The sequence below is a fragment of the Fulmarus glacialis genome, unplaced genomic scaffold (genome assembly GCF_000690835.1).
Source record: "Fulmarus glacialis isolate BGI_N327 unplaced genomic scaffold, ASM69083v1 scaffold31980, whole genome shotgun sequence".
In the NCBI taxonomy this organism is placed as follows: Eukaryota; Metazoa; Chordata; class Aves; order Procellariiformes; family Procellariidae; genus Fulmarus; species Fulmarus glacialis.
Window position 1 is genome coordinate 12030 of NW_009187630.1, and position 18249 is coordinate 30278.

Sequence of the window (18249 nt, forward strand, 5' to 3'; positions counted from 1 at the left end):
TGGGCTGGGAGACAAGAAGAGACAAGCAAAATATAGAGCAGATCATCTGGAGAGATGCAATACTCGAGGCTGAGGAACCCAGACTACAGACCTCACCTGGGTTAAAGAACCTTGCCAACAGCCTGACAACATTTCCCAAAACACAACTCTTACCACGTTTAGCCAACCAGGGGAGCTACAAGTTGGATGCTCCCCACAAGCCCCCTCCCAGCCTCTGACAGATCACCCATCAGGAGCTCCAAAGGCTGGAAGCAGGCTGGGCTGCAGATCCAGAGGTCTCTGGGTGCACGTCTGTCAGCGATTGTCTCCAATGTATTGGAGAAAGCTGTACGAATCTAACTTTGTTAAGAAATACTGAATCATTATCTTTGGGTACTGTTCCTGCACAGAGTTCGATTTAAGCCCTGATCTTCTTCCTCTTCCCTGATAGACACCTCTTCTTCCTCCCCAGGATTGGCTCATTACTGGAAGACTGAGGACGGATCTTCATCTCGGTAAAAGGGATGGAGAATTCATGGCCTTTCCATGGCTCCCAATTCACCCCCTGGGAAAAGACCAAGGAACTTCTTTTATTAAAGCACCCAGACCAGGCGTTAGGAGTCTACCACTGCCCCCCTGTAATACCATTTAACCCTCCAATAAACAGAGACGCTATCGTTCACCAGATTTTGACTATAATTATAATCAGTCTTCCAGACACTCCTAATGTAAATCAAATCTCTATCCAGTTTGGAACACAACAGGACTGAGCCACCTTCAAGCCCAAAATAAGCCTGTACAAAGAGATGCACACCAAGGCATGCACCGAAAGCCAAGGTATGGGCTACATGAGACAGTGAGCCAGCACCCTAGCGTGGCTCCTAGTGAGTGTTCTTTCATGTGTTCCCCTCAGAAATCAATACAGCTCCACCTCAAGTATCTCAAGAATCAGGGGGCCATGAGCTCAAGTCCTCTGGATCCAGGGAGGACAGAGTAAGAGCTATAAGCTTCCTTATGGATCATTTTCCTTTCAGATGAAATGAGTTAGCAATCTCTCCTGCTCCAAGGAGAGACATCCTCCCATGTGTTTTCTCAAGGCTAGAGAGAAGAGCTGACCACCACACAGAGCTCTGCCACTCACCTCGCTGTGCTTGCTCTCCCCATATTTCCCATTGAGGTTGGCCAAGTGGCAGTTCTTGTACCACCACGCGCCATGGTGCGTCAGAGCACAGTTGCTGAGAGCCACATCATTGTCCCTGTCCCACGTTGTGAACTTCCAGCCATTGTGGTAGGTCATTGCATCCCCTAAGGGAAGGGATGAAAGACATGACCAGGAGTAAGAGACTACAGTTGCTCAGCCTGAGGGCTTATTCACCCTTCAGGCAGAACAGAGCAGGCCTGCCAGGGGAAAAGCAACAGCGCAGGATGGGTCTGGACAATAATTTCTAAAGGGCTGCTGTTAGAGGGCATGTCCAAGGGCTGGAACCCCCCAGCTGAAGATCTAAACCTTATGGCAAGAGGAGATTAAAGGGTAAGTGGAAGACTATGGACACAATGGCAATGGTAAGGATTTACCAGTGGCAGAAGCCAGCACTGGGATGGCTACTGCTGTTGAGCAAACTCCCATCCTGAACAAAAGCCACTTTCTTTGTGCTTCTCAGCTGGGGAGCCCCAGACGTTGCTCCCCCATCAGCACAGGTTACCTCATGGAAATGCTTCCCAGTCTGCCTTTTCAGCTGGTGTTTCACTGGGTTACAGAGCCCTCTCTTCCCTGTGGAAGAGCAACTCTTTCTCCCATCTTCAGCAAGAGATGGGCTTGTGGGCACACTCTCTTCAGTCTTCCTAGGAAGTACAGACTTCTCTCCTCAAAGAGAACCACCATCTGATCTAACCTGACCTAATGAGCTCCCATGCTAGTGGCAAAACAAATACACAGGTCCCAGCATTTGCTGCCCTATGCGAAGCAGAGGCAGCACAATTACGGGCACTCCTCACCAGCATTGCCTCTGTAATTCCCCACCGACAGCCTGTATCTGTCCCTGCTCGAGGCAACCTGGAAGAAGTCGTAGACAGCATAGACAGATTCGCTGGCTGTTCGCAAATCCACCCGGAGCTCATAGCGGATGGGGCTGATGCTTGTGAGATTGTGCAGCTTGTCAAGACCTAGAAGAAAAAAAAATTACTCTTAAAAGGGAAAAGCCTGTTCACCTTTGCAGTGCTAGACTCTCACCCTATGGCCATTTTGGTTAAATCAGCTATTTCCTGCCTCCCTCCTTCCCTGCTTGATGCTGTCATGACATTTTGCCAAGTTTATTCTGTCTTATCTCATTTTCTGGCAAGAGACAGCAGTATCAGAAAAAACAAACAGCCTAAACCAGCACAAGACAGGCTGTAGTGCAACATTATTTTTCCCAGAACATTTAAAGACTCTTGCTCCAAAGACCTTGACCTATTTAGTGCTGGATTCTCTGATCCACGCAGAGTTCCCTAACAGAATAAGACAGACAAAAAAATGACCTAATACACCAAGTTTTGTGTAGTATCCTGGACTTTGCATTTTCACAAATGCAATTTCTTTATTTTTCCTCTCAGAGGAACACACAAGCCTGAAATAAAGCTTTCCAGAGTTTGGCTTGCTCTGAGACTACTCCAAAGCCCAAACAAGCCAGTGGAAAGACTTAATGGGCCTTTAGAGATCCCTCAATGCTTCACTGGCACTTCTAGGGAAAACAGAAAAGCTGACAGTTCCAGACTGCAGACTGGGGGGGGGGGTTTGGATATTTCAGCATTTAGGTGCTTCTACAAAGCTAATCTTCAGCTCTTCACTGGTCACACCCTTGTACTGTACCAAGCCAGAATTCCCCAGTGGGATCTCCAAAGCCTTCCACATAATTTTTCCAGCGTTTGTAGAAGTCCAGCTCGCCAGTGCTCCGCCTCTGAAACACCTGCAAAGCAAAGATTGCTGTGTGAGAGTTCATGACAGGCTGAGGAGAGACAAGGATGATGTGGGGTGAGAAATGCTCATCCTGATTCAAACGCAGACAAAAAGGTGAAGCATCCAGGAACAGACAACTCTAGCTGATGGTACACTGCACCTGAGCAGGGTACACACAGGAATCCATTTTCATTTTCTGACTGCACAGAAGCAGCTGGGGTAAATACTTAGTTGTGCAAATTTTGCAGTTTACTTTCCACAAATGCCTACGGACAGCACAAACCTGAGCGTGATCTAAACACTTAGACAAAACAGGCTTAGGGACAAGATCCAGAGAGACATCTGGGTTTCTAAACTTCACCAAAATCAGAAGGACTTGGACAGTAAGACACAGCAAATTATTTCAGTGAATAAAATCACTTATCACTGAAAATGAAAGGTGAAGAAGGGAATAAAGATATTTTTATTTGGTCGTTTAGGGAGGCAGCTACCAGAGAACCTCCAATTCACTCTTTCATGTTCATACACATTCCTCACCTCAAAGCATCTGTGCTTCTGCCTCCAGATTCCCTTGAGCCACTCAACAACTACTGTGTGGTCAGGGTCCAGGTGCATGCTCACAGTACTAGCATTTACAATGCTAACAGGCGTCAGCTGAACTGCATTAACTGTCCATACATGTAACCTTATAATGTGGTCAAGATGAGATAATATAGCTTAGTTAACTCATTATGAAAGGCAGTTAAGCTAAGCTGTACTACCTCATCTTATGACATGGCTGACTGCACCATCATAGACAACTCCCGTGACCCAACTGGCAAGAGGTAACACATTAAGCTGTCACAACTCAGTAATTGCCCTCAATCTGCAATAATATAAGCCTGTGTGGCATTCATGACCAAACAATGAAAAAGCCTTTGAGCCATTCAGCCTCCCACAGCATTCCTACTGACAGTCCGAAGGGGTACATCAGCATCCACCACCCTCTCTAAAACGTGCCACTCCACCAAGGCAGGAGCTGAAACACAGTAGTGCAGTAGAGCAAAGGAAGCCTCAGCTAACACCACTAGCAGGTCCACTTAATTACATTCATTAAAAAAAAAAACAAACACAAAAAGGAGCAGAGAATCACTCACTATCCACCCGCCTCCATCAGTGGTCATGTCACAGTACACCTGCATCGGCCGGCTGCCATCCCCGTTCAGGTAAATGGTGTACAGGCCGCTGGAGGCATTTCCGTTCTGCTGCGTCTGGCTGCAGTCCGCAGGATATGGGTAGAGAAAGCTAACTGTGAGAACAGAGACGGCAAAACTTCACATCAGCAAAGCAGGCCATAGAGCTGGGGGAGGCATTTCACACCCTTAGCAATCTCCTAAGGGCTATGGTACTGGAAGAGAAGTAAAGAAACCAGCAGCCCCCACCGGGCACTCACGCAGTGAGCAGCATCAGCAAGTTGCTGCTGGCTGCCTTCCCCACTGCCTGGGAGCTGGCACATGCATGGGGTCCCCACAGGCTGCAAGAGATGCAGTCCTGGGTTGCAGTGAGAGCAGGAAGAGCAGCCCTTGTTTGTCAAGGGGGGAGTGCCAGTAAAAAGCCACTTTAATGCACTTAATTTCTCTGCATTTCACAATTTATCCACAATTGGCAATCCCTGTGGGCACTGGCACAGTACGAGAGGCTCCCACAGCAAACTGGCATGAGCTTTTGTTTGATTTGCTGCCATTCTGGTGTACATTTCCTGACCTCTGAAAACAACCTGGGCAGCTACCCAATGCCACGACAGTACTTAAACAGCTGTGCCCCACCATTACTAGGATGGTACAGAAAGATCTCTACCGTATCATCATCCCTCCTGCCCACTGGCAGCTCACCAGGAGGCTTTGTCCTGTACTTGGCTAGCAAGGTTTGCCAGCAGCACTGACCAGTGTGGGCAATCTCCACTCTCACCATCCCATTGTGTTTCAAGCCTCCAGATGGTGTGGCTTAGAATGGACTCCCAGCCAGGAGACACATCATTGACTTGCTAGATGGTTTGCTTATGATCACAGTGTTTCCCAGTGCATCTGTAGAACATGAACTCTGTCTCTGATCTCCATGATAAAGCACAACAGCTGCAGAGCACAGGGAAAAGTGCAACACCCAAGGCCAAATCCTACCTGTTGAAAAGGCACTATCTGTCTTTCTGCTCTGGCGGTCTCCCTTATAGGCCATCACAAGGATGGTATACCTCACTCCTTGTTCCAGTCCTTCCAGCACAAACTGTTGTTCTCTAGGACTCAGCTGTACTTCCTGCCAAATAAAACAGATCAAAGGTTAACCCAACTCTGAATAGCATTTAGCTTTTCTGGACCACAGTGCCTCATACTCCATATGCATCTATGGGCTTTTCTTGTAGAGTTCAGACAGGCACATTCACGTGAGACATGGACTCCATCTCCGCAGAAGGAAGATTTGGGGCAAGGTCTCAAGAAACACTGTTAGGACACTGAGGACGCTCTACCCCTGGTGAGTGCTGCCCTTCCAGGTAACATCAAGTTAGAAAAGAGAAGTAAAGAGGCAAACATGTTCTCTGCATCTGGAGATCTGTTGGGAAGAGGCATTCCACTGTCACAAAGTCCCTCCACAGCTTCTACTCATGACAGTAGCACATCTCCTTCCTTCAGCTCTCCCTCCCTGGGCCATGGATAGTATAGATCCCCCCTCAAAATTGTTTTTCTGTGGACCATATACCCACAAGACCCAACTGGCAGAGCCCATAATCATAGGGGTGATTTCAGTGGGGTCTGCAGTGCTGAGAAATTCACTGTACCTTGCTCATGCCATCTCGACCCTGGTAAGTCAGAATGTAGCCATCAATCTGTGCTGCAGAAGGAGTCCAGGTAACCACGCCGGTAGAATGAGTCACACCTGATACACGGAGGTTCTTGGGAGGATCAATCTCTATTGAAAAAGAAAAGAAAATTCAAGTCCCATTGCATAAATGAAAGACAGCAACTGCAGTGCAGGGCTTGGGCTGAGCTTTCAATGCCTGATCCTGTTAAGGGGGACTACTGAAGTCACCCAGTGACCTTCACAGCTAGCAAGAAGCAGCAGAAGCCTACACCAAACATGGCAAGGTCTGCTACAGATGTGGTTTGGGATGTTTTGTGAGCCCTGCAATTGGCTCAGCTGTACAGGGCCCAGGAGCTCCTGACACGTCTGCCTGAGAAGCCTCCATCGGGCTCATCTCTGAAGAGCAATCACAGATAGGTCAGGTTTGGTGTCTATGCCCCTATCCTGGAGTATGGCCCTAGCATGCCCTGCTGAGAGCCCCTACCCCTTGTTTCCCTACTGCAGAAGAAGAATGACTTCAGAGGCTTGATTTTTTTCATGCTTCAGCCTTCTTCAGTAAATGCAGGAATACAAAGAAACCCACAGCTTTACAGTTTAGTCTGTGCTATATATGGGACACCAGCTCCATCACTGACATCAAAGCCTTAGCCAGACTTTTCCTGTGCAGTCAGACTGCCCAAGTTCAGCATGAGGAGAACAGAATTATTTTTAAGCAATGCCAGTTCACAGCAGTTGTCAAAAAGCATCTGTCTTATGAGATACCCACAACAGGGCTGCAATGCTTCCCTCAGGATAAAAGCAATTTCTAAAGCTCAGTTGGAAGTAACAACAACGGAAGAAGCCTCTCCCGAATTTTCATCCTATGCTTCCTGTATTCTGGTGTTTTGGGAATGTTTTAAGGAAAACAATTTAAGGAGTAGGTTTGTCTAGCTTTCCAAGTTTTAGAGAGAAGGTTCTTGGTGGGCAGTGCCGGCCTTCAGGGAAGAGCGCTCCAACCCTGAAGTACACCTGAGTTCATATCAAACTATAACTGAATAATTCATCTCAATTCCCTGTTCTTCCACAGACCTCCCTAGGAGACTACAGGCATGTCATTTAACTTGTCCCTTGATTCAGTTCTTCTCCATATAAACCAGGCAACAACACTTCCTAGACCTTGAAGAGTGCTATGAGGATAATCACAACAACAATTATAATGCATCAATGAAATACTGAATTTGTGAAAAGGCCCTGGAGGAAGACAAGGCCAAGCTATGTCTGTCTTAGATAAATGAGAAGAGTGGAGCAATGTGGCTTCTCCCAGGAAGCACTGCACTCCTTGTGTATTGGGTTACCGCTTAAAACAGATACAAAGGCAGAGAAGAAGAAATCAAAACACCAAATATAAGGAGACCAACAGGGACAGGAACACCGACATTCACAGAGCATGTTGTTTAAAACACTGGCTATTCATTATAACTGAAACCCACCTTTCATTAGCCTCCGAGTTAAGCATTAGTTCATTATCTAATGAATTCATGCTTCATTTGGGAGACCACTAAACAACTGCTTTAAATAAAAGGACACAGAAATCTTCTGAGAGTAGCTCATTACATGTATACCTCCCGCTGGACAGAAGAGGGAGCTAAAAGGTACCAAATCCATCACGAGAAGCAAGGGATGAGAAAGGCAGCCTTAGAGAGTCCTGCAGTTTCACAGCACTGCCCTTGAAGGCCAGTCAGCAGTTTCCATTGGTGCAGGAGACCACCGCAGAATAGCTCCCTGCCACAGCCGGTTTGAAAGCTAGGGAATAATTAGCCATCACCCTGAGTTAGAAAATGTTGGGGTTTTTTCCCTCAGAAGTCATATTACTTTAGCAGAAATGTCATTACTTTTGGAAATATAACAGTAACAACAAAAAAAATTACATGTTTTTTTTCTGCAGATATTTTTAAAATATCCCTACTAATGCTAAATGCATTCCCTCTCCCAGCAGTTTCACTTCATGTGAAATTTCCAGGTGTCTCCATTTTCTTTCCAGTTCAAAAAAACCCCAGCATTTCAACTTGCTGAAACGCTCTTTGCATTTCTAGTTCCAGATAGATTCAGTTTTTTGGTCTCAAGAGATCTCCATTTGTCCCCATCAGCTGCCCTTGACCTCTGTAAGCACTGGGGAACTGCTTGGCATCTTGCCCTAAATCCAAGCTTCAACTGTTCTATCTCACACCAGCTTGATTCATAAACTAAGAAAAAGTACATTAGCAAGGCCAATGGATATGGAGTGACCCTGAAATGTTCCCAGTACACCATAATCCTTACGACTGACTGAACAGGACAGATTTAAGCCTGCTTGGCAGTCTCCTAGGACCAGTCTAAGGTCACAAGTCATAGGGCAGGCCATTATTTTTAACTGTCCCCAATTCTAAAATCGTTTAACTTCAGTTGCTATTGTTAGGCTTGATAGCAGCACATGAAGCACCGCATGCTTTTGATTAAGGACCAGTGAAATAAGATGGGTACCATCCGCTGTCATTACTCCTGTATTACGACATCTGCCTCTTCTATAATAATAGTCTCTGGTAGTCCATGCTCACGCACTTGAATCTCCAGAATGGGTTTACCACTGTTGATCTTCGTTACCCACTAACACGAAAAGAGATGATGAAATGTAAAAATAAGAAGGGAGTAGGGTCCTTCTACCCTGTTTCACTTCCCGTCCTGCCCACAGTTACCTGTCAGCGTGCCAATGCTCACTCCCTTGCTCTGCTTGCTTCCCAGCTCTGCCCAGAGATGGATGGTGTACTTCATGCCTGGTTTCAGTCCAGTCAGGGTGGTAATGCTCCTGTCCTTCCCCACTTCTATTTTCTTGGTGTCCCCATCAGCAGAAGTGTAGCTCACCATATACCGGTCTATGGGAGCTTGGATGCTATCCCAGGAGATAGTGGCCGAGTCCTCTGTCACTTGGTCAGTTACCAGATTCTTTGGGCTGTCCATTTCTAAGAAATAAAGCGCAGAGTAGAAAGTGTCGGTAACTAAAGACACACATGTTCCACTTAAAACTTTTGCTTTCTAAAGGCCCATGATCCTACCCTCAGGAAGCAAAGGATGACATGGACTAACTCATCTGTAGCTTGACTGGGTCTCAGTGGCTAATCACCACGCTTGCTATTGACAATGCAGAACTGGAGTAAGACAAGGTAAGGTACTGAGGTGCAGCCATCTTCAGACAGAGGCCTCAGGAGTAAAATATCAAGCAGGGATACAGGGAAGAATGATGGTGCTGAAGAAGGTCCAACTGAAATTTAAGGTTCATAAGAATTTAGGTCTGACACAGCCTCAAGAGAGATCCATTAGACCAGTTATTTGAGACCATGTAGGGCCTGGAGTCCTGGCCAACACAGGGTACGCTGAGGCAAAGAAAAAGATGTGAGGCAGCACCAACACTCTGCTCTCCTTTATCAGCCTCCCCCACAAATATCTCTTTTCGAGCTGTGAGGTGCCAGCAAGGTGTAACACATCTCTACCGTATGACTGAGGGAAGAAGGTCATGGCAAAAGAGGTGGCCAGAGAACATAATCATAGCTAATTCACCATGTGAAGCTACATTCCTCCTTCCACAGCTGCAAAATCACAACCCAAGATTTCCACAGGTCACCCATGAAAGTGTTTGTGCCTGCCCTCTTGCTCTGCTTGCATCCTTTCCCTGCCCACACACAGATGATGTACACCACGTCTGGCTTCAAACTAACCAGGATAGTGAGACCTATGTCCTACCCCATCTCTCCCTCGTTCCCAGGAAACGCTAGCAGTGTCCTCTGCCAGTCAGTCTTCAGCCTAGCTAAGCAGCCAACTTCTGTAAGCAAAAACCTTGATTATACAAAGGGAATTACTGATAGTTAAGAGACTTTATCCAGGCTCAAACTATCTGCTACCCTTTCATGTTTTGGGAGATGATTAAAACAGGGGTGTTTCCTTCCAAGTCTTGATTCATTGATAAATACTATTCTTATCAGTGACACTAGTTGAACTATCCTAAATTTAGGCAGGATTCAACAGCAGTAATGTATACTGTGGGGCAGAGTTCAGCCATACCTGCAAAACTTAGCATACCTGAAGACCAAAAAGAGCAGGCAAAGCTGATAAGTGAGGACCACAGTGCTTTAGCAAAGTGCTCTGAAGCTCACACTGGGCTGATAGTTTCTGAACTAACAGAGTAGTCATTAGTTCCTAAAAGTTCTCCAGACTTGGCAGCATCTCTATTTGAAGACTGAAGGTGCCTGTAGCATGGATGTCCCCACATCATAGGTGACCACAAGACAAACCAGTGTCTACTATATGCTCTGCAACAGGCTAGAAGAAAACAGGACAGAAATTGAAGTCACCTCCTCAACATAGTGTCATGTAGAAGCACAAAGATTCTCTGGAATACCTGTCACTGCCTCAGTGCCGATCCTCTTGCTCTGCCGGGTTCCCTTCTCTGCCCAGAGGAAGATGACATATTCAATGCCAGGCTTCAGTCCTGTCAGAGTTGTGGTAGTCTCATTCTTTCCCACTTCCATCTCCTCTGTGTCACCATCAACAGAGGTGTAGTTCACCATGTACCTATCTATGAGAGCCTGGACCCTGTCCCAGGAGATGGTGGCTGTGTCCTCTGTCACTTGGTCAGTCACCAGGTGAGCTGGGCTGTCGATTTCTGCAGAGACAGTTAAAAGTGAAGAACACAGGCTGTCATAGTCAGGCTGTAATGTGATGCTGTGACACTCCTTCCCCTCAAGGGCCTTGCCAGTTTCTTCTGTTTTCAAGTCCTATTTCTGATCATACACTGATTGGACCCACAAAGCTGGAAGGTTATCAAGGTCTGAGGTGATTTGACTGGGGTCTGCCTTTAATCCTTACAGAAGCTTTCTGAGGGAACAGCACAGCCAGTCCTGACCTGGAGAGAAGAGAGCCTTGCAAAGCAAGATATTGTTACTTTCTTATTTTCTCAAGGTCACAAGCTTCTGAAGCTCACATAGACATCATCCGTCCAGAAAGTGAGAGAACAACCAAAGCCGTTTTGTTAAGAGACCAGGATGACCCAGGTATGCATTTACTCATCTTCCTTCAGCAAGTCCCTGACCTAGAGCATAGGTCTTGTAAACACTTGCAACAGCTTGCAATTGATTCAGACATTCAGCTTTACAATGTTGTTATAAACCAGTAACCCTCACACTGGGCTGATCACTACACCTTCTTAACCAGCACTGGCCGCACAGGGGAAGAAAGTCCTGGTAAGAACAACTGAGGAACAAGGATTAATCATCCTATTACAAGAAAAGGCATCCTGCATGCTGTTAATCTCTCTGCACTTCAATTTCATCTGCAAAAAAAGGAACCGAGCGTTTCCTTAGTCCATGATGAAGGATAAATGAGTTAATCAATTAAAATAAAACAAGACTATACAAATATGTAAGAGACACTGCTGCAAAGGCTTCGTTTTTCCTAATCCTTGTTAGTAATCACAACATAGCCCATTTGTAGTACATACAGGTAATTAGGATCTCTCTGTGACGAGTTGAATAGGTTTCACAGCAAGATGCACTAACCCGAAGACTCAATCTCTTAAGCCTGAATCTCCCTCTGCTGTGAAACTGCCTTGGGATGGACTTATTCAGTGTTAAGGCAAAGCTGGGCTGTAACTTACACTCTTAACTCAACCTATTGCTCTCTTACCTGTCGCAGCCTCTGTGCTGGCCCTCTTGCTCTGTTGCTCTCCCTTTTCTGCCCAGATGTAAATGATGTACTCCGTGCCTGGCTTCAGTCCTGCCAAGGTAGTAACATTCTTGTCTTTCTCCATCTCTCTCTCCTCTGTGTCCCCATTAGCCGAGGTGTAGCTCACTCTGTATCTATCTATTGAAGCCTGGACTTTGTTCCAGGAAACAGTAATTGCATCCTCTGTCACTTGGTCAGTCAACAGCTCAGTTGGGCTGTCGATTTCTGTAAGCGAAAGTCATAATTATTATTAGTTTTAGTATAGTGATGTGGTAATCATAATGGTCTAAAGACACAGACAACACAAGTTTTATAGGCAGAGGTAGTATGTTTTATTAGACTATCAAATACATTTGGAAAAACAGATGAGCTTTGGGAAATGATTCTATGCCCAAAGACATAAAAAGGGCTTCTGTGTCCAAAAGCTTGCTTGTTTTTTTCTCCAGCTCAAACTGGTAAATCTAATGGAAGTTTTATCTTTAGCTATAAACTGTGTTTTGATTATGCAGTAAATAACTGACACTTAAGCGAGTCCCATTGGATATCATCATTTGTGGAGCCAAACCATTTTGTACTGTTGGATACAGCGCAAGGTAGATAAAACAAGGGTACTAACTGCTTGCAAGTCCTACCATTCCTGACACATTGCTAAATAGACTTGCATGACAGTGCCCAGGTGGCCGAGCCTTGACAGGGCCCGTCAGCCCTCTGCCCCTGTGTTGGGTGAGCTGGGCTGCTGATTTCCGCAGGAACAGTTAGGGGTGAAGAACACGGGTTGTGCCAGTGAAGCTACACTTACTCCTTCCCCTCAAGGGCCCAGCCAATTTCTTCCACTTCTCATCCTTTATTTTTTATCAAGGATGGGACTGAACTACAAAGCTGGGAGATGCCCAATTCTGAGGTATTTCATCTGGGGTCTAGCTCTTCTCCTCACAGCTGCAACAGCAGGGCTCTTTGTTGGGGAGTGACAAAAGCACAGCCAACCCTGCATGGGCAGAGAGGAAAGCCCATGCAGAATGTGGTGTCCCTTGCTTTCTGAAGATCACAACCTCTTGTCTGGGTTGCTCTGGGAATTAACCCAAAAACCAAATCACCTGCTCAGAATCTCTGTCTGAAAAGCAGCTCTTCTGGAACAAGATTATTTCATATTCAGGCAAAACTTCCTACCTATCACAGCTTTGACATCTGTTGGGCTCCTCTATCTGCCCAGAGGCTGATAGCATACTTTTTGTTTGGCTTCAGTCCTGTCAGAGCAGTGACACTCTTGTCCCTCCCCGTCTCCATATCCTTTGTGTCCCCATCAGTTGTGTTGTATCTCAACAAGTACCTGTCAGAGGCCAGACCCTATCCCAGGAGATTGTGACTGTGTCTTCTGTCAGCCATCTGGCCGCTACGTGGACACTATGCTAGCAATTTCTTAAGAGAAGGTTTGAAGGTGAAGAACCAGGCAACAACACTAGTGAGAACTATGTTCACATTCCCCACTAGAAAAAAAGCCACTTTCAATTTCTTCCCATTATCACAATCTTTCCCTTGCCCTTTACACAGACAGAAACATGACGCTAGACTTCACGAGCCTTAAGTCACTATCACAAAGCAACCTGCAGGAATGTTGAGGACAGCCCAACAGCCCATAACCTATACAGAGAGCATGGTTTTTTTGTGGGTTTGTTTGTTGTTTTTTTTTCCTTCACTGAACTGCTAAATACATCTCAGCAGCCTGAGCAACGAAGGACTTGCAGATGCCTCCCAAATTATTGGAACAGCATTTCTTATTCTGGCTTATTCTGCTGCAGGCTCTAAGCTCCAGGGCACAAATGCACAACCATCTGACAGCCACACTGTAATTTACCACACACCAGCTCAGCTGCACTATGATTGACCACGCATTAGCTATGGTAAAAGCTGTGATTTTCCACCTATGTGTACTAATCTCACCTCTTTTGTGAGATGAAAATACAGTACTTCTCATTTTAATGAAAGATGCTGAGGCTTGTTTGTGTCACCCTAGAGCGGCGCACACTGGGAACATGTATTTGAATAATCACAGCTCAGCTAGTTAGCAGTGTAAGATGCTCACCTGTGGCAAGAAAAAAATCAAGTGAATGATTTTCTTGTGTGATATGAAAAACAAGTGATATGAAAATCAAGTTTGTTCTTTAGTTATAATTGCATTGCAGCTGAGTATGGGCTGTGCCATATACATATGCAGTGCATTTAACTCCTTAACTCCCTGGGTGGTCCAGGAGCTCCCCAGCCAGTCACCTGTGAATATCAGTGAGAACATGGGCTGGCTTGAGACAATGGACCAACTTGAAAGTAGGTGATTGACTGAACTTCATAATTAAGCATTTGACTGATCTTTACTGATCCCCTCCGGGTGGGAACTTCAGACAGTCCTACAAGTTCCCTGAAGCAGCTCCTGTTGTGTCTAGTCCAATTTATATGCTTAAATGTGTTGGTTAACATCCTGAGTGGAGCATCCCAAACACTCCCCTAGGTAATTTCTGCTGCAGAAGTACAGATTGCACATAGATAAGACATTTGTAAATCGTCAGCAGAAACTGCTCCTGTACACACAGCCACATCGGACCATGGCTGGCAGGATTATAAGAACTGAGCAAAACAGTGGTTCGAGGAGTTTGCCAATCTAGCTGCAGAACCTGCTGCAAGCACCCTTCCAGTGGAGACTCCCGGCCATCAAGGGACGGTGACCAAATGTCCTGTTCGGAGATTTGATTCTCCACATGATTCTTACCTTATGCCATGATCCCAATAAATTTGTTTTTCCTTTTTAACAAACACTCTGTCATGAATATCTGTGCAAAATGTGTATGAGCCCCCTGTCCTGTTGGGAAAGGCCACAACAGTCACCCAACAAAAAGCTTGGAGGTGGTTTATGGTATTTTAAAGGCAAGGCATGAATTATGTGTTCCAGCTACAAGGCTTCAGTCTTAGTTGTGTTTCACTGTTCTCTGTTCTGACAGTAACTGGTGCCTTGCCATAAAACCCGTCCATAACAGGACTCAAAACAAAGAGTTTTCAAGCTGAGCTGGAGACCTGAAGAATGACATGAATTTTTTGCGTCACTAAAAACCTGTGCAAAGCAGGAGAAGCTTTACTGAAACAGGTAAAATTGATGAAGGAGTTTGAAATTCAAACTCAGCTCCCGCTGCTGCTGCTACAACTTACCTGTCACAGCTCTGGTGCTTGCCTTCCTGCTCCGCTGGAGTCCCTTCTCTGCCCAGATGTGGATGACATATTCCATGCCTGGCTTCAGATCCAGTAAGGTGAGGATGTAATTTTCACTCCCCACCTCTATTTCCTTGATGTCCCCATCAGCTGAGGTATATCTCACCATGTACCTGTCTATGGGAGCCTCAACTTTAGTCCATGAGACAGTGGCTGTGTCCTCTGTCACTCGGTCAGTTGCCACATTGGTTGGGCTATCAATTCCTGAGGGAACATTTCAAAGTGCAGGATTAGGAAACTCCTGAATTAAACCACTACAATACCTGTCACGGCATGTGCATGTTTCTTTCATTTTGCCTTGCTGCTTTGGCCAGCTAAAACAAAAAGTCACCTAGGTTCCCCCTACAGCCCCTTGAGAAAGAAACACATCCATGACAAACCAGCATGGGGTGAAAGCAGGACTGTTCTACCATTTAGATGGAACTTTCCATTTTTTTTCTGCAGGAAAAGCTTACAGGCTACCTGCCTCACCTTCCATGGGTACCGACTTAAGCATTACCTTCTCGCTTGCCCTCCTCACAGCACCAAGTATAGCTCCATCCTTCCTCTGCCTCCAGTGTCAGCCATTTGTTGCTCCTCCCTTTCTGCCTACCCTGCAGACCTGTCTCCCAGACTCCTCCAATGCTTCTGCTATTTTAGGTGGTGAATCAGAGTTTAGTGGTAGCTCTTGCAATAGCTGGTATTTGTCTTAGTCACAGCTCCTAAGTTCCAGGGGTTACATAAGAATATGACCAGGATTACTCATTATGGATTTTTTTTTTTTTTCTTTTCAGGAAGTTTTGCAGCCCCCGTGTCTGTGAAGAACAGTTTGAAAACACAAGCCAAGGGTGTTCCAAATAATCAGAATCTACACAGGGAAGAAGAGCAGCCTTACGATGGCAGCGTGGAGGTTGTAGGTTTTGTTGTTTTAAATCTATTTTCTTTTAATGGAATAATTTGCAAGACAACCTCAGGAATGTCAGGCCCGATTTGGGATTTTTCAGTCTTTGGATGCAGCACGCCTACCCTTTTGTAAGAGAGCTGAGTTTCAGAGTTTCCAGAATCTTATAGGTAGAACGAGAGTTCAAAATTCTTCAGGCTCTCTTTTGCAATAGAATAGCTGAAAAATATTCTGCCATGTTTTTGAAGAGCTTGAAGCATCAATGAACCAACAGGGTTTCCAGATCTGCTTTAACATTCAGGACTGGAATGGCTAGGCTGCCAGTTACAGGAAAAATAACAGTCAAGTAACAGTAGCATCTGCCAGGCCTCCTGAGCTGTACTGAGCACACAGTTGGAGCAGAAGTCAGCTTCAAGGTGCTTCTGTGCTCTCCCCATGCTGGAGATGACTATGCCTGACTCGGGCTCTGTTACAAGATAAAGCAGTTCAAAGCTTCAACCTCTAAGGGCCAGCAAGTAGCTGAAGCCTCTTCAGTCACTTCACACGTAGAGGCGAAGACTCAAGCTACCACAGAAATGCCAGGGCCGTGGCACTGTGCAGCCCACTGGACAAGCACAACTTCACCTCCATGGGGGCAGGTGTATCAGACCACACAGCGGGCTGAGACTATAGCCCCCAGTGGAAATGCAGGCCTGGCAATGGTGTGCTAATCCAACGGTTCCTCAGTCCAACTGTTCTGTTCGGTCTGGTGAAGAGAAAAATAATGCTGGAGCCAGGCAATACAGGAAGGAAGAAGAACTTCTCCTCTTCCTTATTGCTCCTGGGCTGAGACCAGACAAATCATCAGCAGCTAACAGCTGCGGGGCAGTCAGCGGCAGCTGCCCAGAGGATCCATGAGGAAGGGCTATACCCAGACCACAAATTGTGCGTACTAGGTTTAAGCAAGGTCATCCTGTCAATGATCTAGTTAGGGAAGTCATGAACCAGAAAACTTTGAGTTACTGCTGGACCTAGCTCTGAGCTCATTTGAGGTTTGTTATTACATACAGAGGCCAGCTTACTACGCTTATCCTGTGTCTGGCTGGAGCCATTAGTCAAGTTAAGGGTGAAGTTACTGTAGATTTAAAACCAAAGCAAAAGACTGAGCTAGGGCTAGGTTTAGCACTTAATATACGGTGTAGACAAGCTTAAACAAGATATAAGCAGACCTGGCTGCAGGTCATGCATGAAGAAGCAGCCAACTATGCACTTTTCATGCTGTGATCTTGACAGATCTGTCCCGGAACGCTGTAGTAACATCACTATCATAAAAGAAACTTTCTACGTACCAGTCCTACCACTCACTGAGGATGGTTTCCCCTCTGTATTGTTTTTCACAGGTATGACAGTGACCTCGTACTCTGTGCCAGGTTTCAGGCCTACAAAGAGCAAAAGGAAGCATTACAAACAATTAAGGAAGACAGTAACTTTTCTTAAAGAAAGCTATTTTGTTTAGTCTACCCAGTCCTCTCAGCAGAGAGGAACTTAAAGTTTAGATTTCTATCTGAACTTTTGTCTTGAGAATGCCTTGGTAGCACTTTTGGTCCAGGCTTGCCATTAAGGCATACATTGACATACACAGTAAGTGGGGATTTCCGTAATATGAGTGTTACCAGCTCTGAAATAGAATATATTTTTATTCTTAACAAGGATGGAATTAAAGCTGAATGAATATGCATTGAAACTTGCTATCCCCAGGGCATAAAAGCTTTCTCTCTATGGAGACACCCATCATTATGGGATAGGGGAACCCCAATAGATCTCACTCTGGCCTACAGCAGGCACAAGGTGAAGGAAAACTGGCCATCCGCACATGAGAGAAGAATTGTCTTAGGACTATGGTCTGACCATCAATCGCTCCTGCAACTTCTCCCTGCCCCTGCCCAGTTTGGAATACTCACAAGTACTCACCAGTCATGATGTGTCTGCTCTTAGGGTCATTGCTTTTGGGCACCATGACCTGCTTCTCATCCATCTCCACCAGGGATCTGAACTTCAGCTTGTAATAATCCACATCTGTTGGTGGGTTCTCCCACTCCACTTCCAGGGAGTGCTCCATCTCCTCTGTCACCCAGATGGCATTGAGTGCAGACAGGACTGCGAAGGACAGCAGAGGGCCATGAGGAAGCAGGATCAGCACCAAAAGGTGAATATAAGATAGGAAGTGGCTAAACAGCTCCTCTCCCTCCCCAGTCGCCTGCTCTGGGACCTGAGGCCTTTTCCTGAGCCAAACTGAAGAGTTAAGCAAGTACAGTCACAATCGTTATTTCAACAGGCTTAGTTTTATCCATGGTAACACTCCAACTCAAGAGTTTTCTGGCTCTCAGCTCCCACCTGTTGGGCTAGAAGTAAGAAAAATGTCAAAATAACCAAACTTTTCACTGTTTTTGCCAAGTGCAGGCAGACAGCATACTATCAGCTGCTAACAAAATGCCATTTCAGTTCTAGAGAGAATATGTCAAATATGCAGTCTTTCCATACCCAGCCTCCTCAGCTCATTAGCATGAGGCTCATTCAGTCCTGAGAAGAGACTATGAGGAAAACTCGCTGCTGCAGGCATGTTTGACAAATTAGTACCTAGGAATGACATCCTGCCTACTTT

At 45.8% G+C, this 18249-nt stretch overlaps 1 protein-coding gene across 1 annotated transcript; it reads right to left on the bottom strand.

Moving 5' to 3' along the window:
- Positions 1 to 367: 367 nt before the first annotated feature.
- Positions 368 to 17739, bottom strand: TNN (tenascin N). Its single transcript, XM_009575833.1, has 12 exons — positions 17559 to 17739; positions 16937 to 17026; positions 14669 to 14932; positions 10155 to 10418; positions 8458 to 8721; positions 5724 to 5854; positions 5071 to 5203; positions 4051 to 4202; positions 2828 to 2924; positions 1975 to 2142; positions 1121 to 1284; positions 368 to 544 (listed from the first exon to the last, which is right to left on the bottom strand). Exons 1-12 carry the CDS (start codon positions 17704 to 17706, stop codon positions 398 to 400), a joined length of 2022 nt encoding a protein of 673 aa, XP_009574128.1. The 5' UTR covers positions 17707 to 17739; the 3' UTR covers positions 368 to 397.
- Between the last annotated feature and the right edge of the window lie 510 nt (positions 17740 to 18249).